General features: G+C 30.2%; 1 protein-coding gene across 12 annotated transcripts in view; it reads right to left on the reverse strand.

The window, feature by feature from the left end:
• CASK (peripheral plasma membrane protein CASK) overlaps nucleotides 1-24,694 on the reverse strand; it is a 235,986-nt gene that overhangs the window by 26,288 nt on the left and 185,004 nt on the right. For 8 of the 12 annotated variants that reach the window (XM_086902908.1, XM_086902727.1, XM_086902771.1 and 5 more), the window contains 3 exons: nucleotides 2,987-3,178; nucleotides 2,602-2,766; nucleotides 1,565-1,633 (listed from right to left, as the gene is read on the reverse strand). In XM_086902908.1, the coding sequence (XP_086759034.1) occupies nucleotides 1,565-1,633; nucleotides 2,602-2,766; nucleotides 2,987-3,178 (426 nt within the window). Of the gene's footprint in view, nucleotides 1-1,558; nucleotides 1,634-2,601; nucleotides 2,767-2,986; nucleotides 3,179-24,013; nucleotides 24,230-24,694 lie in introns of those variants that run through there. The other 4 variants (XM_086902861.1, XM_086902683.1, XM_086903179.1 and 1 more) reach the window with 2 other exon arrangements.

Consider the following 24,694-nt stretch of genomic DNA (forward strand, 5'->3'; position numbering starts at 1 on the left):
TGGCATTCTGTTATTTAAGCTCACCCTATATTGGCGAGCAGCAGACTATCAAACAACTAGCTAACTGAATACCAAGGAATTAATTTCTATCATCACAGTGACACGAAATAGATATTCTAATATAGTTTATAAAGCGACAAGTCTATCTATACAAACTATAAATAGCTTTCTTCTAATTAAAGAATTTAATCACTGTACAAATGGAACTATGTGTTATTTAATTTTTATATTTCTAATTATATAGTAAAATCGATATTAGACAAAGAAGAAATTTTATTCGATTAAATTTACTTTAGTTTTCAAAATTTTATTTAAAAATTAATTAAATTAATCTTTGTGTTTTGTAATATTACATTATAAAATTCTATATTTTTTCATAACGATAAAATAAATTCTAATATACTTCTAATAAAATACTTGAATTTAATAATCAAAATCTAATGTTGGCACTGCATTAATAATTTTAATATAATTTTCCATAAACAAATAAAAAGATTATAATTTCTTGTGAATTTTTAACAAAAACTGAAGTATATTCAATATTCACATGTTCGATGATTATAATTATTATCGTATACAAAAAAATTCCAATAATTGAATATAAACTTTCAAATTTTCTGACATATTTTTGGAATAAATAAAGTATACGTATAGCTAATAGCAATTATATACTGTTTTATGTATTCCATTAATAAATATCGAGATTGCTAATGAAAAATTTATAAATCTTCTTGAAATATATCCTTTGATGAACGATGAAGTTAAATAACATTTTCACATGAATATTATTTAATTTTGTTTGAATCTCCATATTTCCAATAATCAAAATAATTTATAAGTACCATCTTAAAATTGAAAAACTTTACAAGTATTAAACTTATTACTGATAACGATCCTTGATGCGAAATTATATATTTTGATACGAAAATCACACGAAATATCATTCAATATTAAAAAACTAATCAACGAAAATAGAAAAACAACGAAAAAAATTATATATATAAAACAAAAAAGAAAGAAGAACACGAATATATAATAAAATATGATAAAGAATATTTCACTTATTTTCAAGTAAGACTACAAGTTCAAGATTATAAGATATCATCTAACTAGTGCTCTACTAGGAAATATTTTAATATTTTCCAAACGATTGTAATTTAAAGTCAGAAAAAAGGTGACTACAGAAAAATTATTCGATGAAACACAACACAAAACTATTCCTATTAGAACTATTCCTATTCAAAGAACATCAGAAGAACTATCGAATCTATCTATCGAATTATCTATCAAAGACTCTTCGAGTTTAAGATTTTCGCGATCTGAGAGCTGATAAGGGGTTAAGTCGTCGCCTAGGTGTACTATCGGTCGAGGAAGAGCCACTTTTATTTTTAGAAGACTTGGATTTACTTTTCTCTTTTGCGTTGGTAGCCGTGGAGGTTTTCACTGATTTCCCGGATTTGATCGCGGCAGTGGCCGAGCTGGTGCTCGACACTGCCGCGGCCACGGGTTTATTCGTTGTACTTGGGTTCTGGGACTGGGTTTGGGTTTTAGGGCTTACTTGTACCTCACAGGGGGGTGGCGCACTCCTGTACGATGGCACGATTTTGAAGGTCACCGAACCTCGTGCTTCCCGCTGAAACAGAAAGTCGAATTGTTAATGTTTGATGAAGTGTTATACGAACATCGAAAAAAATAATTTTTCTCGAGCCAAAGTGGAAGAAAAATTTTAATATAACTTTTTACCGACCATCTGAATAAATGTAGGTCAGTTCAAGCAGAATAATTCTCCAAAAAAGAAACTCTATTAAACTGTATTAAAAATAAAAGTAAATAAATAAATAAATCTAGCTGTAACATCGAAGATAATGATTTTTAATTGATGGATGATTAATACACTGCATATATGTCATTCTTTTGTATGAATCACTGAGTATTTAGTAGGTATGAAGCAAAGAGCTGCATATCCAGCATGGATTAATGTCAGATTCGATGTCAAATCTCCGAAACTAGCGATAAACTTGACGTATATATCAAAATGATGGGAGATTTTATTGGTTGTATGTAACAGAATCGGAAATCAGGACAGATTTCCTGTGATATCGATTTAATCGTAGAATTTTATATATTCGTAGGATTTTATACAGTCATGTATATGTATGCTCGAATTTATCTTAAAAGATCATTTTCAATACGAATGATGAATATAAATATCGCGTAATTATTTTAATATTAAAATCACATAATGAATAACTGAAGAATATAGCGTGTAAAAAAATTATTTTATAAACTACTTATTAATTCAAATGATGCAGAATAAAAACATAATAACACCAATTTTGAATAAAGTACAAAAAAAAGTGAATTTTATCATTTTTTAATTATATCTATTATTTCATTCTTCTCTATATAATTTCATTTCAATATTCGACGAAATAAGATATTGTTTGTTCCAATTACGAGATTCATTATATATTTATATATTCTTCAAAGAAAGGAAACAAAACAATTGTAAAACACGCGATGTTATTCGAAAACATGGTATCACACATCAATCAATAATATTTCACACAATATCTGCGATTTGATCTCAATTGTACTCACGAGTATCTTTTGCAAGGCATTGACAGATTGATTGGCCACCGGTATCCCATTAATTTCTCTGATCTCGTCACCCACGTGAAGGGTCGCTTGTCTGTGTATCATGCCGCCGTGCATAATTCGTGCTACCACACATTTTCCATCTTCGTTCATTTTTAAAGTGATTCCCTGCAACCGAACAAGTAATGCTATCTTTTTATCGCCTTTCCTTGTTTTTCCTTTTATCGAAGGAAAATTTTATTTATATAAAAGACAAAAAATTTTTAAAATTTGATAATCTCTTTTCCATAAATTTCACACATCATTAAAATGTTATTTATGAAATTGAATCTTTAATTATTTGACATTTAATTTATGCAATTATATCATATATACATATTTTTCTTACCATTGGCTCATCCGTATTCTTTTGGAATTGGACCAGCCTGACGCGTGTTACATTTTCCAGGTCCAAATCACCGTTCTGTCCCTCGAGATCGTCGCCACCGTTTAGATAGGGGAGAAGAGGAGGTGGTGTAACTCTGGTGGCTTCTTCGCCATAAACTTCATGTCCCGCTACGTCATGTGCTTGCAAAAGCGCCTGAAACAGAAGATCAAACGAAAGAAATTAAATACCAGTCAAACACCAGCTGGCATGGAGCAGGAATAAAACAACAAACCGTCACGCTATCATGGATGCAATATTGCGTGTCGCTTGAATAGCACCTACTATCCGTAAATACGCCAACACTTTTCGTTCACAGAATTTCAGGATATTGCTGTCTGCCGTCACTTTTTCTTTTTTTCTTTTTTTAAGCCGATAAGAACAGTATATTTTTATCAATCATGTATAAAAAAGAGAAAAAGAAGAAATAACAAATATTTTCGAATAAAATTTGATAAAAGAAAAATTTCAAATTATACTTCAAATTTAAGAATTATACCTTGAAAATTATATATTCGAGATTATTAGAGAAATCAAATTGTATAATTAAGAAATTAATAACAAAATTAATTATTTGATATATTTTAAAGAGTTTTTCTTATATATTTCTTTATTTTGAAGAGACACAACTTTCAAAAAATTGTCGATTTTTATGAAATTTAAGTATGATATATATATACAGTTCTCGAAAAATTTTTTATATTTTCGTTATCCACTATATATTATTCTTTTGTTTCGACAAAAGCCATCATGAAAAGAAGTTGTGTTAAAACAACATTTCTTTAGAAATTTCATTCGTAATTGCTTTTGAGGGATGTTAGTACATAACGAAGGAATAAATGTTCTTTTGTTTACTTAGAAACCTTTTATGGAAAAATTTCTTTCTTACAAACTGAAAGCCTCTTGTCCTATTTAATTTAAAAAAAAAAAAAAAACAAATGCAATCGCCATCTGCAGTGATTTCAATAAGAAAACAGTATTTAACGCTTTATTTGACCGAGTGAATTGAAAATTGTGTGCAAATTGCACGATTTTCACATGTGTAAAGAACACATGAAGTGGTGACTCGACATGAAAAAACAAAACATTAAGCAAATTCGTTAAAAATAAATTTACAGTCTCATATTTAACGGCACCAGTTGGAGCCATACCGATGGAATAATTGAAGTACGTAAATAGTTGCGCAACGAAACGTTGAAACATTGTGTTACAATCACTTTTACATATTTTCTGAACTGAATGTTGAAAATACGTGCAATTTTTTACGGCGCGTAGAACATTCGTTGAATTTATAACGCGAAAATGTTTGGAATCACAATTTATGCAACACGTGGCGTATGAAACGGTCAAGAAACAAGTTCACCAACATGTATATAATTTCGCGCCATGAAATCCGACTAATATTTGCAAATGACGACATCATAATATCGAAAAATAAACCGGTTTGTCACATGAAAAAAGTAATTACAAAGAGAGTGAGTGAAATCGTACTACCTGTCAATATATATTTCATTTTCATTGAAAGATACTTAGAATTGTGAGAACAACATCAATAGAAATAATCAATATTTGATTTAATATCTTTTAGCTTATATATAACATCAGACTATTAAAAATTGCATTGGCAACGATATTATAAATTTGTCGAATAATAATCAGAATCCATAAATAATACGATAAACTTTGAATCTATTATACATATATAAATAAATATATAACGTATAATTTGAGAGCATTCAATTCGCAATATTTGCATAAATTCATAAAAAAAATACAATATTCGCAAGTTCAATCAATCCTAAATGCTGAATATACCACGCGAGATTCATACAAAAATTAACTCTCTGGAAGACGGAGGGGCATTGAAAATACAGATACATAGGAATGTATGTATAGAATATGATTTTTCTATCATCGATTTCCACCGACACGTTCAACGGCCTCTCCGCGCTACGGCTTTTCAAGCTACGTAATGAGAGAAGAGTCACGTCGCCAGGTTCGAAAAGTGGAGGAAGAATAAGAAAAGGAAAAGAAATAAAGCAGAAGTGGAGGTTTGATTCTCGACACGCTACAATACGATATACCGCACGAAATACTAGGTTATTCCCTGTTGGAATAATTCGTTGGAATAGTGCCAGTGTCTGAAGAGATCGATCTCGAATATGGCCGCGAAATTCCCGCGAAATTCGACTAAGCAAAACAAAACTTTACGCTATGATATTACTCTTCGAACCATTGACGATGGATAGCACGAATTACGTTACACGTTACGTCGACAAAAATTCGACAGTGATAGCAAAAATAACACTGTAACACGATACCATCCAAGACCGACTAAGAATAAAGCTCTAATCTAACATTTTCTTGACAGGGAACGCGTGGAAGTAGACGTATAGAAATACGAGTGCGCGAGACACGTATGCGCGTCTGGAACCGGTTCTGTTTGAAATCGGGCCAAAATCGTCACGCGATTCCCTCCCTCCTCCATTGATAGCCACGCCGCGTTTCTATTTCCCTCTCAAGCCGTGAACATCCGTCTAATCTATATGTAAATCCTCGTTCGAGGGTACGAGGGTGTGTGTGCATGTGTGTAACGCGCGAAAATGTACGGATATCGGTACAATTTTAACCATAATTTTCGGAAGCGACCGGACTCGCCAGATACCGGCACTTGGGAAATGGACGAGGGCGCGCTCGGATGGAAACTTTCCCTTTATCGAATATTTTGTTCGCGAATGTTGTCATGTGTTTATCGCGAAAATAATAGCGGGGGAGGGATAATACGATATCTGGACAACGCGGATTTTATTTCTCCGTTTTTGCATGGAAATTACTATTTTTTTTTTTTCGTGAGTTATTAAAATTGAAAAGTGGGTCGATAGTTTTTCCTTTTGAATTTCTATGGTTTTTTTGTTTTTTCGAATTATAATTTTAAAGTTATAGTAGATTGACTTTTTGCAATTTATTATAGGCTTTTTATTGTTGTAATTCGAGGGAAAAGTTTGATTTGCATATTACTCGAATTTAATTTCTTACATCGAAGTTAATAAATTATATTTAATAATTTATAACTTTTTTTGTTCGACAATTCAGTGTTCGTAATATCAAAGAATAAAATATTAAAGAAAAAGAATTTTTTCACATAATATATATTGAAAATTTGATTGAATGATTAACAACGGGAAAACTTTTTTTATTTTAACGTAATTTAATATAATCTCTTATATTATTCCTTCAGGATGGAATATAAAAATAAAAATTTTTGGTTCGTCTATATATAATTTCTCTCTATCAATAACAATTAGAAGTATTTTCAATTGTGATAGAATCTTTTTCCAACGGTATATTTTATTATATAAATATTATTGGTATATTTTCACTAAATTTTCAAATGGGAGGAAGAAGAAAAAAGATAGATATATGAAAAATGTGAAATAAAATCTTCTCACAAAGCTTTGTGTTAAAAACTCCATTTTGAAATGATGTTAAGTAAAATTGGATACTGTTATATAAAAAATATACAAATCGGCTTTATAAAAAGAATATTATGTCACAGGGTAGTAAAGACAAAGTAAATTCGACGTGTTGAAATGAAAGAGGAAAAAGAGAAAAAGAAAGGAAATTGTGTTTCACTTTTATCAGTAAATTTACGATTTCTTGTCAAAAATTTCATAAATAAAAAAAACAATAGATAAGACAGAAAACGAACATAATTAGACAAACACAGAAAATATTAAAATAAGAAAGAATTTTTAAAAATTATTATTGTATCAATTTAAATCCATCTGATGGAAAATTATCATAAAAATTCCAATTTATAATATTTACTTAGCATCAAATTATTTTTGAATGCTAATTGTTTATGAATAAACAAAATTATTTTTATTAAATGAATTTTTGAGAAAAAAAATCACAGTTTAAATTTTAAAAATATTACTTTTTCAATATATGCACCTACATTGTCTCGGAATAGCCATTTTCGCAAGAACGATACCAAATATTCAAAACGAAATTTCCCAAGATACTGCCAGTAAAATATTCGTGTGAAAAATTCAATTGCATTTTCTTATATTTATATTTTTATTTATTCTTCGAGAGAAATCTCGTGCGACGTTTCTGTCTAATAATTGATATCAGAGATAGAACAGAAAATAGGAATTTTCGTATTGTCAATTTCGATAATGCTTCGATATTCGCTGTGATATTAATGCCATTAATCACGCCATCTCTATCGGCTATTCATTAATTAGTATTCATCTGACCGTTAGGAAAGCAAAGTTTATTATGTAAACGTTTTGCAAGCTTGATAAATGAAAACTACAAAATAAATCACAACTCGATTCGATCAAGTTGAAAACGAAACCTTTATCAATTTCTCTGGAAATTAAAATTTCTTTCTATCTCTGAAACAAGTTTCGTTTTCCTAACTTTTTTTTTTATTTACTTCCTGCGATGTAAATGAAACAGTAAACGTGAAACGAATATAGGAAAGTAATTTGTAAATTTTATCAAAAGAAGATGTATTTCAAAATGATAAATATTTATATAATATGAAATCTATTTAATGAAAAAGTTGCTAAAAATTGTATTCTGAAATAATACTTTTCACATGTTCAATAGAAATGATAATTCATATAATTTTGCAATTAATCATACATTATAAATTGCATAAAATTATTAAACTTTTTCGATGAAATATGCTTATGATTCAATTATTTTATCATTACAACAATAGTAAAATTTATTTTCGATTTGACAAATTCTTGTATATTAATTATAATTATTAATGTGAGTGAAATATTTACGAGAAAGAATATTTTTATGCAAAATAATTTTGATCGTTAAATTAATACATTTCAAAGAAACCATAATTATATTATTATTGTAAAAATTAAATACATATTTAAATATACATATATACTTTTCTTTTATGATTTGAATAACACATGTTTCATGACGCTGAAGATATAATTCTAGAAATTACCAGAGAATTTTTTTTCTGAAATATTAATTTCAAGATGCGGTGACACTGACTGACTTGCAAGAGATCTCAACTTTGCTCCACTTGACTTTTGCTTATGCAACTTCTTTAAACACCCTGCTTACGGAAACTCAACCAGTCCGCTCCAGTTGAAGCAGAATATCCGAAACGAAGCTGGGGCAATTGCTAGAGAAGTGTGTCAACGGGTTTTTTAAAATTTAAAGTCTTGCTTCAAAGAATTAGCTGCTTCATCGTATGAATACCATTATAATATAATTATCGATTTAATTTCAGGATATTAGTGACAATATATGCAGCATAATATATAGCAGGATTTAAGATATTTATGAAAAATATGAAATTGAATTTAATTAAGAACTGAAATCTTTTATTTTTACAATGAATCAATATAAATCAATGCGTGAAAAAAAATGGAATGTAAAACATCAATAAAATAATGAAACGGAATGAATAAATGTTTAAAATTAATAATTACACGTTTGTATAAATAATACGCATTTTATCGTCAGATTATATTTTTTAAAATTCACATGACTCTGCATTTTTCATGTGTCTTTATTATTTCAAATTTATTCAGAACTGCAATAATATTAGTATTTCCAGATAAAACACGTAAAGGCAATAATTATTTCGAAAATGTACAAGATAAATACTTATAGAAAAACTATGAATATATAAATACATTTAATTTCTTTTAACGTAAACTTTGCTGTAACATAAAAATAGAATCAATTTTAATTCGTTTATTTCAATTCATTCGCGTGAAATTCAATAATAATATTGTAAAAGCATAATACAATACTTCAAGAGGATAAATGAAGTATCCGTACACGATTATTATATTCCTAGAAAAAATGAACGAGAAGCGAGTATCCATGCTGGTTACCAAGTGCAATTTAGATGGCATTAAAGGTATAAATTGTCTTAATTCGAGCGAACGTTAAAAGGTATTATGACCGGCTAAACTGCAACCGTTTGTGGCCACGTTTGCACGTCAATGAGCCAGTTAGCGGTTTCGAGGGTAAAATAATATTGCCCCATGCAAATTTCACCACGGTGTACCTAGCGTGCTACTATCCTATAACTGGAAACCAATGCATCCTATCGAATGATCCTGCCTATTGGATCTTTGGATTAACTTGTCTTTGTTTTATATCGCGATCTACATTGAGTGGTTAAATTAATCACTTTATTACTTAACGCAGTATTATGCTTCGGGTTTACGATTTAAATATTGGTATTATCTATTATTCGTCTCATTGAATCAATTTGAAGAAATCAATTTAAAAATATATTATATTGGAAATATAGTTAGGCTGGAAATAAGTATTTACGTTGATTTTAAAAATAAATGTTCGATTCTTTGAAAGCAATAAAACTTTTTGAAAATTTTAATTTTATTTTTAATAATAAAAAATATTTCAAATTAAATTCTTCGTGTATTGAATTTATATTTATAAAGGAAAATCAATATATGAAAATTGAAGCTATGAAAAATGAACAACGATAGGAGTTAAATAATTGTTGTTAGGAAGAGGTTTGAAACAGAAACCAGATGATGGAATAGCGTCGCTATGCGTGCTAAAAATGGCACTTGCATTCCACATGACGAATGGATGCAATTCACAGTTGACCATTGATTTCTATCGATTTATTTTCCTAAAGTAAAATCCACAAATCCAAATCGAATTATCGTTTCACCATCCTATTTATTGATTCTATGTTTACAATTTAAATTTATTCCATGTATTTTATAGGCAATTCAAGTAAATACTATATGTTTGTCCAAATACTATTCGTTTGGCGGAATGCATTTTCACGAAACTGATTCAACTGATAGAGAGAAAATAATGAATGCAAAGTATGTTGACATCAGATAAAATAATGAAATATGGGTGTAGTGTAATGACATATTTCATTAAATTTCCACGTTGCGTTCTGAATGAATTTTCATTGGAGTAAATTTTGATTAAACGAATTGAATTAATAATTACACGTATAGCTATTATATGAAAGAAATTACTTAAAAAAATGATTAATCATTACGTCATTCGCACTAGCAAGTAATCTTTTTTACTTAATCTTAAATTTGCAAAAAATATTTATGATAATTTAATGTTAAAATTCATAAAATTAAAATTGAATTTTTAATATTGTTGCTTTTGAATTTTTTAATTTTACTATTTTAATATATAATTTGCAATAACATATATATATATATTATTATTAATTCAAAAAATTGATATTATCTACATTCATTTTTATATTACATTAATTTTGCCCATAAATGAAATAAACGAATATTTGTAATACCTATAAAATGCACACAAGGAATTTAAAAAGTTTCTAAGATTTTCTTATAATTTGAACACTCGATGGAACGATGAAGAAAAAGGATGTTCGAGAAATAGATACGCGAAGACGAGAAAAGATGTGGAGGAATTTCTGCCTCGAGGTGAAGTTTCGTTCAAAGACGGGGAGGGATAGAAGTAGTAAAAGGAATGGCGTCTTTGGATGTGTCGTGGATGGCGGAAAAACCAATGTACACGCGCTATAGATAGTGAATACCTGTATGTGACACAGTTACACAACCATGAATGGGGGAAAAGTTCCAGATTCTGAGGATAGCACAGAATGGCCAAAATTTTTCAGCCGAACTGTGTCACTATACTCTCGTAAGTGGAAATCAGAAAAAATTTTGTGCAAAGTGCTTGTGATAAGGTACAATCGTTGAACACTATCTATGTAATTGCATCTTATTTTATTGTATTATTGGTAAATCTAAAAGATACCAGCCGTGTTTTCGTAAGAGACAATCAGAATTTGCAAGATACAACTGGTATAATATAAATGATAATGACTTTGTGAATAAAATATATACATTTATAAATTAAATTAGAACAAAAATATTTTACGAAGTTCTCGATGTAATTCATTTATATATAATAAATGTATAATAATTTATCTTATGTAATTTTTTTTAAAAAAGATTGAATAAGATAAATTTTGTATATACAATATTTGACATTTTTGTACATTGATAAAATTCATTTCCGATATATATTTCACTTCCATTATTTTATCTTTATTTATCTTCATTATTTCATCGATAACAAGTATAACAGTTAGCAAGCTAAAGTTACAATGGAAAGTCGATTAAATACGAATCTCTTATTGAATCAAGTATCCTTTCCATTGTTACTACCAAAGAATCGTAAGAAGATCAATTCAAGATGCTAAAAGAATAGTAGAATTCGGAATATCGATAATAAAATAAATTTTAATTGGATAATTACATTCCTACGATTTTCCATTCTACGTTGATATGATAGAGTAATTAATTACATTATAAAAATTTTAATTCCAGTCGAAATTAATAAACAAAGTTTATATTTATGGAAAATATTTCGTGAATCTTCGATCGATTTCCAATAAGCCATATATTCTAGACAAAAGTCTGAAAATGATGCGGAGGAAAAGTGTGAAAAATACACCTAAGTCTTCGACTTCCGGCTTTCGATAACTTTATCGAGGGGTCTATTGAAGAGAAACCAAGCACAGAGGTATACTACTTCATATATTTCATGTCGATACTACCTAGCTTTAGTTGATGGCCATAGATAGTATCATCGTTGCAGCACGATCGAAAAATCTATCTTGGAAAATTAAAATTGTTAAAATATTTCAGAATGCAAGGGGCATCGAGAAAGAGATGAAAAGAAGTTCTTAGCGCGGAAGGCGTTTCCTTTGAAGAGATAAAGTGAAAAGGAGATTTTTCCTCCCTCTTTATAACTGAAAGAAAATTTTAATCTTTATGATCGTGAAATATTCATTTCTATTATTTCGATTAAAATTTTATTATCATCATTTGAATATATTTAAATGGTACATTAAAATATTAATCGATAACAAATGATGTTGAAAATTTTGATTTATAATTGTAACAAAATAAAATAATCGAACAAAAAATATCAATGAGAAACAAATATATTTGCATATTTATAGTTTTAATTCGTTGTTAATTGTAAATCAATATTTATTAAAAAATCAATCCAAAATCTAAAAGAAGGAAAAAGTGTTTTTGTAATTTTAATTAAAAACAAATTAAATTGCAAATATATTATTTAAAGTCTTAAATATTTGTTCATTATAGACATAATTATTCTAATTCCCAAATTTGAATTTGCGATTCTTCTTATTTTTTTTAAGAAATAATCGAAGATAATTGAATTACCTGCTATATTACACATGATATTTCTTTCATCCTTTGTAAAATATGAAAATTATATCTATCTATCATCTAACTTTATCAAAACATCATTAGAGTGCAATGAACTGGACACAAAACATTCGCACTTCAGGAACGAAAGATCATTCGTTCCAGAAGTCGGGATTAATATATGCGCAAATTAGCGCAGAGTTGTTATATAACTACGACTCGTTTTACATAATCGCCTATTTTACGTCGATTACACCGGTCGGTTTTGCGCTCGACCCTAACTACTGAATCCGTTAGAAAAGATATTTTTGCCATTACGTCCATACGAATTTTTTTCACATATTTTTCTCCTCCTTTTATTTAGAACAGCATACAGAAGCCATTGAAAACTGTCCTATGTTCTCGGCAAGTTTTCGAATTTCAAAGAAACTTTCTATTTTCAAGCTAGTCGAAAACAAGTTGTTTATTGGGAAATGTCGAAGATCGCCCTTTGATGTCGAGGTGTAATTGCATTTTCTCGATACTAATTTTTTCCTTTCTCGACAGAAACGGGATAATCAAACGTAATTCAATGCGCCACCGGTAAAGAGAAAGCGCAGGATCTATATAATTGCCACTTCGTCAACGTGAATTGCTTTTTCTCTCGTCTTGCCTCATGATTACGTTTTATCGAGAAAGATTCTCTCCTCTTGGAATTACTTGGAAAAGAAATTCACTAACAGATTGTCGTGTTGTTCCGTATTGCCTCGACGAGATATATGTATAACGCTGTTACGTGATCTACTAAGTCTTTATCACTTAATCTTAATTACAACCAATCTAAATTTTAGAATTTTCGATATAAATATATATATATATTATTCTATGCAATATTTTTAACAATTTTTGCAATAGAAAATTTCTCTTACACCTTCTAAAATCTTTTCAAAAATTAAACATTTCCTCCCCAATCCATTTTTTATTATACAAAGGTATTCTCCTTTTCACCCTTATCTCCTAACACCCTTACTTTCTTCTTCTGCTAAATGTCTAACCAATTTTCCGTATCGACGATTTTCCAGTGTTCCTATCTCACCGTCTCCAAGCCAAGGATGGAACAACTTCCAATGAACGGCGGGCGATTGTGCAAACACGGGCAATGGCGAAATTATGCATATAATAACTAGGAAAGGCGGAAGGAGGGAGGTATAAAGTGTAAAGGGGCACGGTGTACAGAGGGAATCAAGTTACGAGAGTTGATCCTCGTTGCTTCGTATCCACTTTCCCAACCATGGGTTTGCTTAACGGGGAACAATTATAAAGGGAGCCACGGCGAAAGAATGGACAGGATAGGAAGCAGTGGGAAACAAAGCCGCCTAGGAACATGCCGGACCGTGGTTCTGAATGCTCATTGTTTTCGTTTTTCGCGGTTTCAGCTGACGCTGAAGAGAACCGGTTTAGCAATTGGAGTTTACCAGTTTCAACGGTGCAAATGAAATTTTCTTCGTTTCGATGTTCGCGCGAGAGACGAGATAATTGCGCCCTCTCTCTCTCTCTCTTGCATTACCATAGATGGAAAATGTTAACAGTTGACGTCACGATGTTAGGCGATATTTTTTTGGTAAAATATTTCATTCGAGATCTGTTCGGTGAATTGGCTGGATACGATGGAAAATAATAATTCAATATAAATACAGAGGATTTCTGTACAATGGGAGGAATACGGGGTTGTACACGAAACACGTTATAGTTCATTCAGAAAGTTCGCGGATTTCCGAATAATAGAGACGAAATTTATCGATTTGTTTTGTGCGAGTGATATTAAAAAGACAATTTGTTGGAATTTGTCTGTTGCGACAGTGAATAGATGTTGGATAATGGAGCACTATGGAGCAATTTTTGAATGCGCCTTTTGATTTGAGATTATAATAATCCGCTGGATCAATTGTATTTCCTATTCCAATGTGGATCGTGATATAAAATTATTTTTCTTATCGAATGGAATTTTCATCTCAATGTCTCGAAAAATCTTGAAAATTTATCGAGAGATGGAAAATACAGGAGAAGATTTATTGTGTTTCAAAAAATATCCTAAATGTTAAAATTTATCTAAAAAATCTTATATCATCGCAATTTTTTTCTCCACCTTGTACAATTTCCTACTATAATATGTAATTTAACAAGGTTTCAAAAATCTTGTATATAATAACGTGATGTAAACTAGAGTCTAATGTAATTAAAGTTTAATCAATTTAGAATTTTTATACGTATTAGAGGAACGCTAGCAAATTAGATAATAAGGTAAATGAGACGGACACTACTTAAGGTTCCTTTTATTTTTCGTAATTTGCACGACTGGGTCCACCGACTCAATTCTCTTCTCCTTTTTTTTTTCTCTCCCCTCTCTCTTTTCAACGCGTTTCTTTCAGCTCCACGCTTCACTGTTTCTCTTAATGGAACGCCTTTATTCATTCGCGCGCTGACACAATTTCCTCCCAGATAGGTGGAAAACCTCAAACGCAACTCAAGATACTCCAGATTAATTCCGCTCCTTCAGGACGCGATGTAATACACAAAACACTGGGATGGCGAAACTACCGAAAACAGATTCTTTCTCTTCTTCGTTCTTTTCTTCGTCTTTCTTGCCACGAGATTTGTTTCGTTCGGAGTAATAAGCTTTGGAATTTTGTTAAGTAGTGGCCCAGTTAGGAACAATGAGCGTTTTATCATGCAAAGCGTTACAACGCTTTGAAGAAGTAAGCATTAGTTTATGTTTGGTAATTCGGTTGAGCTTTCACATGCAAATGACTTAGTTCCTTTGTCCACCGTTGATATGTTGAGGTTTTCATTGATATATAGATACACCACGTTGACGAAACGTGCTTTTAACCGATACACTTATCACACGGTGCTCTTGAATACATTAAGATGATTAATTTTACTCCCAGGTGTTGCACCGTTGTTGAACTTTGAGCCGAAGAATTATTATTATAGATTTATATAGAAATTGGAATCACTGGACGAATACTTTAATAATAAAAGTATCGCATAGAATTCTGAGCATTTTTTGAAACAGCATGGATTTATTCAAAGCCTTAACTTTTAATAGTTTAAAGCAGGATTTATTGAAACAACGAACAGATTTATGCGAGTATATTCATAGGATATTGAATCGTGTACAACTGATTTCTCCAATTTAATTTAAACTTCGTTCCATATAATGAAAAATCAATTTTCGAAGATTCCATTCCATTTCTTCTTAATGCATTCTCAAAATTCCCGTATCACTATTTAACGATATTTCAAGAAAGAATTTAATAGCTGTTTAATTCAACGTTATATGTTAATTTTATTTCCCGATAAATTATCGGAATTCAAAAAGAAATACCACATTAATCCCGCATCAACCGCCGCATAGCCTGTTTAAACGTAAGTAGAGCATAAATCTGAAACGTATCCACGATATATAATTCAAATATTTTTATATATACGGAATAAGATATTACCTACAATTCCGCCATAATAATCGCCATTTCCCCGCGAGGATATTTTATCCGTTTTACGTGCTACACGCTCGAAAATCCACTATATTATATTCCACATTATTCGTACGTCGATATATCACATCCATTTTCTAACCAATATCTAACGGATGTGTCCTCCTACTTCCTGATATTACCAATTTCTTTTTTTTTCTTCGTTGGTTCTAAGCTCCATCCGCGAATAGTGTGTTAAGAAACACGGGAAGAAGGCTTTTTTCTCGATTTTCATTTCGCTGCATTGTTTTTTGCCCACTCTGTGCCGTTCTATTTCCGTACAATTTTATAATCTATTTCCAATAACTCAAAATATATCCCATTTAATATAAATTCAGATCCGGCAAGTATTCTTTGTAAAGTTTGCTACCAAGAGAGAAATCCCTCAACGAGGGATTCTTCTTCCCCTTCCTTTACCATCTTGATGGCCCCATCGTTGATACTCGTGCCACCTAAATCTAGCGCAGAGATAGGCAAAATTTTAACGCTTTTCGAAGAATAGAGTTACTTCGACAATTTATTGAACAAATTAAACCAAATATATTATACGAAGAGTGATCATTTATAGCAGTTACATATAGATGTTATTCAAGCATTTTAAACAAGATTATTAAATTTTAACTAATTAATTTTTCAACTATTTCCAATTCTAATTATTTTAATAATATTATCAACGAGCCATAAGTCACTGCTAATCGATTCTCTTATTTATTTTCTTTTCTAATTCTTCGACCCGATTAACGCTGGCTACCACTAGATAGCGTGCAACGGAGCATGTTGAAGTAAGCGTGTTAAATAAACGCAGCCACGTTCTAGAATTACGAAAGCATAAATAGTCGAGTGGCCGAGACCATTGTTGGCGTTCAACGATCAATCGGTTAACAACGAGGGTACAGGTAAATTTCAATTAATTCCGGCAAAACGATGCCACCGCGCTCCACTTTCTACTAGCTTTTGTTAACCACATTACGTTCCATCGACATCCAGGCGTATTTTCTCAGATCGCGTGCTTCTATAATCTTATCCACTCGAACGTCGCGAGCTGAGAACGCATAACTGCACGGAATTATTTCTTGGCTTTCGTGTCTTCTAATACCGGATAATTCGTAATTTGTGCAAAGTTCAGAGAGAACGAAACGACGTAGACGTATGTCGAGAAAAATAGAAGAGAAGAAGGAAAATTTTTCGTTTCTCGAGTTATATTCGAATCTAATTTGAAATACATGTTCTCGATGAACATTGAATATATAGATTTGATATTTTTAAAACTTTACACTGGATACAGTGGTCACGAGTTTGATCTTTCTACACCACATAAAATTTCTCGTTCAAATTGCGGAGAAATTTTTAAATCGAAATGATAATTGCATATACCGCATATATCCACCATTAGGCCACAGTAAATATATAATTCTGACCGAATAAATGCGAGTTCATGCAGCAGTTACAGTTTTTGGTGAGCGTGCATATCTGCCATTAAGCCGTAGCAAATGCACGTTCATTCTGAATGGATAAATATGTCTTTTGGCGTATGGTTTTTGTTAAACGTTGCATATTCGCCCGCGGTATTCTCTTTTCTATTTCCTTCAAACATTTTTCAAATCGTATATACACTCTGAAAAAATCGGGAAAGCCTGTTTTCATCATTTATTAATTTTCTCATATAAACGTGTGTTATGTACGGAAAGATTATAAACATCTGTGATTGATTCTAAACATCTACATTATAAAAAAAATTCCCTCGAATAAAACAATTAAAATATTAATTAAAAAAAAATTTAAAGTATTATTAAAATATTTATAATTGAACTAAGAATAAGAATAAATTAATTCACATCTTTAATTTTCTATTTATCTAGTACAATCTAATAGAGCAAAGATGATAAGATTAGTTTTAAAAAAATACTACACATTATGAAAATTTATTTTCATAAATTGCACCATGAATCATAATAACGCGAAATGTTATACTTATAGAGGCGAGAGGTTAGGCTAGGCTGCCATCGAAAGTCTCCTCCACTTTCGAGTTGCTCCCATGTCGCGGGATATATGAATCGTGGTCGCAACATCCAGAAACACACGCTCTAAGCCATCGTTCTATCGCTTCACTGTTTGTTGGGCTGATGTACCTTCTGTAATTTCGTCGTGTAGAACGTTAGATTATCCATCCGCCCGTTTAATACGCCCGTATCTAATCAACGTGTTCAATCAATTCTGCATTAAAATCGATTTCAAATTTTCCGTGTTTACCGTTTCCATTGTACCGTGTAAGTACATGTAAATTTGTACGGAAATCATTTATCGGCCGATAATTTACTTGGCTACCACGTTCACAATGAAATTGAAATAACAAAATTGCAGTAAAGTGACGGCCTATCAATGTTTCTTGATATTATTTTTCCCACGAATTAGAATTGGAAACGGGAATTTTCAGCTTATATTATAGATATTACGAATTTAAATTTTATTTGGCGATTTTCTCTGTATGTTCGCTTTTTATTGGGAAATATCGTGATAAAAGAATTCTGATTTCTCTTAAATTAAAAAAATTCTGAAGAAATTCACCGATGTCTTTAAATATTTAATTTTACGAAAGTAGAAATAAAATTAAAAGCAATGAATATTTACAATGAATTTATGGTATAATAAGAAGATACAAAAGTAGTCTTTTCTTTCTATTTGATTCATAAAATGTGTTGTTTATTGTTTGTTTATTTTTGTCTTTATGATGTTTATTATTTATATAATCCTATGTTTCTATTATTGGAAAAAACTCTTAATGTAATTAATGATTTCTCATTTTCAATTTTACAGTAAATCTTATTTGAAACTTTAAATGTCATTAATTTAAAGACCTGGTCTTTTAAAGATGCAGGAAATGTATAATAAAAATATACAATAAACAAAACAAATTTCTGTTTAACTCTTCCATTTCTTGAATTATCTTCATACAAAAATAAAAATTTAAACGTTCTCAGTCTAACAATTATTCAACCTCTTATGCTTCTTTAAACAAGTAACATTAAAAATAAAAAAATATTTGTTTCTGAAAATATTTATTCATTCAATAACCATTTCAATTAATACTTCCGCCAATTATCTCTTCATTAAAAATTAAATTGATAAATTTTTCGTTTAGACGATGCTGATATACGTAACGAAATTTGACAAAGATGATATTTGAGCGTGAAGAAATTTGTTCACGGAAAATATGAATTGCAGAAATCAGAATGGAAAGTTGTGAAAATCTCATTAAGAAGATAAAATTATAAAATGCACGTTTTAATTAAAATCATTGTCCATAATTGCGCTTCACTCATGCATGATAATTAATTATTGAAAATCGTCATATATGTCGCTAAATTTTAAACAACATAACATTTGCTTGTATTGTTACTTATTATTTAGCAACTCATATTTATACTGACAATATATTTATACATAATAAGCATAAAGTAATAACAGAATACGATTAAAATATATTATAACAATAACATGTACCTTTAAGAACATACAATTTTCAAATTAATTTAAAAAAATTGTTGCCATGACGATAATTGAAAGTCTCAATTGACAAATCCGTATTACAATTCACTGTATCGTTAGCCGACTACATATCTTTCGTTTCAAATAAATGTAATGCCAGATATGCATTAAACCTTGGATTATTTAAATCAGGGAATCGAGCGTAGTTTAAATTCGAATTAGAACTATCTTGTTGGGTATATTTGATGCTTTGGTACGGTTGTGTTCGTGGTATAGTATGGTCAGTTCAACGTCGGTACATCACATAAATTACGTCTGATTAACTAAGTTAAACTTAGGTTGGATATATTATAAGCTTAAACATGTCAGATCGAGTTTAGATATGTTATAATATTATATTTAAATTAGATTCGAGTTAGATCTTCAATTTGTATCATTCATTCCTAATTATGTATCTAGCATTCCATAACTTCCTATAAACCTTCATTATTTCTAATTGACCAGTTACAATAGGAATAGGATTTTCTTTTTCTATGAAATCAAGATAGATTACAATAATTCAAATTATATTTATGATTTCTTAAAGGGACTTTGTTACTTTCCCGTACGTTGAGATAAATGTTCATGATATTAAAAATCATTCTTCGTGATTAGAAGGAGAATAACGAAAAAGTGAAATAATAAAAAAGATAAAATATATAATTTCATTATTTTTTTGGTCACTGATAACATTTACTGTGTCTATTTATGCATTGTACTTTTGCAATATTTACAAAAGTTCTCCTCCTCGAGATTATCTCATTATTATAAAAACCACGATAATTTCATCTCTCCATTAATTCTTTCCACAATTTTTCAGAGAAAACACGGACAAGAACACATATATCGCATAAAAAAACAATTCGTGAAAATATTCAAATTAATTACAAGCTATTTAATTCTACCTCATAATCAAATAATCAAAATTTCTCTCTCGTTATTAGCATTTCAAATATTCTGGATAAATTATACATAAAATTAAAACCACTACGTTTACGAATAATTCGGAGCAATCAACTTCAGTAACAACATCACGCTCCAAAAATTTTTGTCTCGATTCAATAATTTCTACCTCCTTTCCTATCATATCGCGATTGAATTCCATTACACGCGTGTTCGCATCTGTGAAAAGGCTCGAGCACTCGAAATTGGCATTAGTATCCAGACCAGATCTCGCGATAAGTATGCGCTAAACCACTTGGGCATCCGGGTACATCACTGCCCCGCTTATCTTTTAAATTAGATCCCTCGCAAAAAGACCAAATACCACTGCCAGTTCCAAGTTCAACTGTGCACAACCGGTACGTAATCTAATGAAATTGATTCATCGACCTTGAACCGGTTTCTGTAATTTTCAGCACCGTTGATTCAACGAAGATGAGGTGGCCGCGCAAACAAATTTATATTCTCGCAATATCGAACGCGATATTCGTTTTCCTCGCTTCCCTCCCTTTTTACACTCGTCGTTTCTCTCCTCAGAATCTTCTTTACGTAGCTTCTTTAGATTATTTCTATTTTTGAAACTCGTTCTTCGAATCTCCAACGCGACAAGAATTTTAGATTTCAGATTTCTCGTTGAAGATAGAAGAGTATTATGTGATTTTATTAAGATTATTAATTTCTTTTCAAAGTATATTGAAATATATTCGAATAATAGATATGAATAAAATAAATAAATCATGAAATTACGGTAGAATGAAATTAAAAGTTACTTTTTTCTTTTTTATTTTAATCGTTTCAATTTTCAAACTTATTTTTTAATTTGTCCCCCCAGTAATTGTTTGGAATAATAAATTTTAAATCTGTTTTGCATTTGCAATTTTTCTACGTATTTCGAAAAACCTCGATTACTCTAATTGAAAAAATTTATACACCGATCGTTGGGCAAACAAAGAAACTAATTAATAATTCCATAATTTATTGAAAATTTAATAATATCGAACTTAGTTCAGGAAGTTGGTAATGAAATTTAAGGAAAGTCTAAAGGCGATAATATTTGCATAAAATTAGCATTCCATTGAATAATGTATGCACGCCTTGCGATTTTTCGCCATGCGTGCGAGTCCGTGATTCCTTTTTCAAAGAACTCTTTGTCTTCTCCCCGCTATGAATTCCCATAAATAAATTTTACGAGACGCTAATGTAACCAATTTCTCGTTATTAAAAAAGTTTCGTGAAAATCGGTATAAATGACGATAATAGAGTGGCATATTCGGTGAATAAAACGAATGATAAGGTAATCGCGATCGATATTTAATTTTTGCCGTCTCTAATCTTCATCGATACACCAAATTTATCCTTGTTTCGCAAAGGAATTACGATCTACTAGTGTTTCTCTTTAATCGTTGCATCCAATTTATCCAATAAATATTTGCCGATACACTAAACGCTTTATTATATCATAATAAATAATCTTCTTTCGCATACACATCCGCAATGATATCGAAGAAGAACAAGAACAAAATGTAAACGTTAAAAATGTCAAGAATATTTCCAATCAATATTTTTATAACAGTTCCACATTTAATAAAGTGGATGGGAAAATTTTAAAGTTTGAAAATTATCTCGTTCAACGATTTTTTGATGAAATTGTACATCTTTAAATTACAATTTGTGTTCTCTCGTGGAAGAAAAATGATAAAGTCGACATCCAGATATAAGGTTCAAGGATATAACAAGGATAAAAATAGATTAGAAAAGATCTAATTAATGTAACTATACGAATTCACTTTGACAGAGAAACTTTGACAGAGCATCATTTTGGTGGAGGTTAAGGGCAAGCAGACAAATTAATTGTACATACGATACGGTCGAGACAAGCGGATTTGCCTTAGACTTAAATTTTTGCTCAAAAAGATACAGGAAAACTTTAATGCATTCATGTTGAGAGGATGATTTAATATGTCCAGAGAAGTAGATGAAGAAACCTTCCGTTTAATTAGGTCATTTTAAATGTACGTAATTTCATGGAAATTTGAAACTCGTGAAATAATTTTGTTAATAATGTGTTTGCAACGAAGGCAAAAAAAAAAAAATGCATATATATATATAGAGAGAGAGATAACATTTAGAATGAAGTTTCGAATTTATTTACGTATTTACGAATTTCGTAACATATGAAATATCGAATAATAAATTGCACAAATCTGTATATAATATTTTATAATTTCATGATAATTATTATTTGGCGATTAATCAATCATATCTGTTTGATAAACAGAAAATTTTATTAAATTTAATATAATTTCTTAACGAAGCAAAAAAATTTCGTCAAAAAGTTTATCAAATGAACAAAACACGATACGATTTTAATTTTATGATTAATTTAATATTGTATCGAGAAGTAGGCTATAGTAAAAAGACAAATAATGCTAAAATTAATTGCAAAATTTGAAGAATTAATCGTTTCATTTCAAAAATATACAAAATAATGAACAATTTTTTTAAATACAAAAATAATTTCAATTTGAGAAATATTAGATTTAATAATTAATTGATGTTCATTTCAAAATTTTAAATACACGAAATTATATTTAAATCTACAATTCAACGTAATGAATGACGATTTATTCTTTAGTGTATGTAATTAAATAACATTTTCAGCAACGATTTAATAATGAAAAATGGAACGATAATACAAATTGATTCAGAAATTCATCAAGGAAACCGATTGGAACACGTGGGCCGAATGATATCTTTTCACGATTCTTCGATAAAACAATTATTTGATAAAAGACTACTGCGACAATAATGTTAAATAAACAATGAAAGCATAGCAGTATAAAATTATACGTTATATTACTCACGATTGACAAATCGATAATTTGTAAAATATCGAAATATTTATTTTATGAAGAAAAAAAAAATTAAATATCCTCGAATTTGTAAAATTATTACAAACAATTAATAATTGAATACCAAAGATCGAACATGTATTCCTTTATTCGAGGAAAAAAAAAACTGTAAAATAAATTTTATGATGTAATATGGAATTGTTTTTGATGGAACACGAAGAAATGTTTTGAAATGCTTTCAAAGAAGTCTGTAAGCAGAAGTATTTTATATCTTAAAATCGAATACGAAGTTCTAACTGAAGTATCACTTCAAACCGCAACATAATTTAGAAACTTTTAACCTGACTCAGGTATAATATTGAATAACATTTTCATATTCTATTCGTAGCGGATTTTTATTAAAATCTGTTTTAAAAAATTTATATTATGAATTGAAACTTGTAATTGCAATTATACAATTAAAAATAAAACAAATTTGTTTTGCAAAATAGGAAAACGAATATTTATATTTTAATGCTTATATAATTTAAGAAAGAATTAAACGTAAATTTATTTATTAAGATTTATAAGAAAATTCTTACCCTTGATAAATTTTTCTATATCATCGTTTCGTTATTATTTTTATCTGACACACGAATTTACATATAAATCTAAATCTACAATTTCAAAAAAATCTACAATTCCAAAATAAATCACGCAAAAAAAAAAAAAATCGATATTTAAATACTTTCTCATTCCAAATCTCACAAAAATCTACGCTGAATTCCCAATTTCTATATTTTACACTGTCCACGAAAAATCGCCCTCAGAAAATAAACAAAATTTGTAAAATTTAAAACTCGAGCTACCGGATCTCGCGAAATCTCGACCAAATTTCCATCGTTTCGAACAGAGGAATATAAACAAAATTGGAATAAAATCAACAGGAGGACTCACATAACACAGCATCCTGATACGAAGGTAAACAACGAAGGATTTCGAAAAACAAGTGTCGATTCACATGGACAGATCGTCGTCGCTTTAATACGATCTCTATCACTTCCTTATCTGGATCCCATTCAATTGCAGCCGGTGGTGTATTCGCACCGATTCGAAAACCGTGGAACGTTTACGCGACGAAGCAGTGTACGTGAAGACGGTTGGCCGAACACTGACTCTGCGCGCTCTGCTGTCGACGCTTTAGAGTTCGACTTCCCGCCAATCCCCCTGTTACTCGTCGCTACTTCGACCTTTTCCAACCGAATCATCCCCTCGTAAAAAAAAAAAGGGGGTCAACCTTGAATCGAATTACGTTGAACACGATTAAGAAAACGATATGGACACGAGATGGAAAACTTATAGGGATATACTTATCGGAGTAAGTAGATTTGGAATAAGTGGAATGAAGAACCGTCCATCTTGGGGAACTTTCAATGTTGATATTTTGGTCGCGCGCGAGGTATTCTCTTGAATTTCTGATCGCCGGATTAAATTCTCGATCCTTGTTTCCAGATATTTGGATTAAGAGATATTGGACGATTATACTTCGTTACTTCGTTTCGTTTGATTTGGGAATCTATCTGTTTTGTTTTTGTGGGCTGTCGTTGGATATATTATAAGGTTAATTAAGGAGGAGAG

This window comes from Apis florea, unplaced genomic scaffold, assembly GCF_048593485.1.
Source record: "Apis florea isolate Af1SG1 unplaced genomic scaffold, ASM4859348v1 contig_1603_pilon, whole genome shotgun sequence".
NCBI lineage: Eukaryota > Metazoa > Arthropoda > Insecta > Hymenoptera > Apidae > Apis > Apis florea.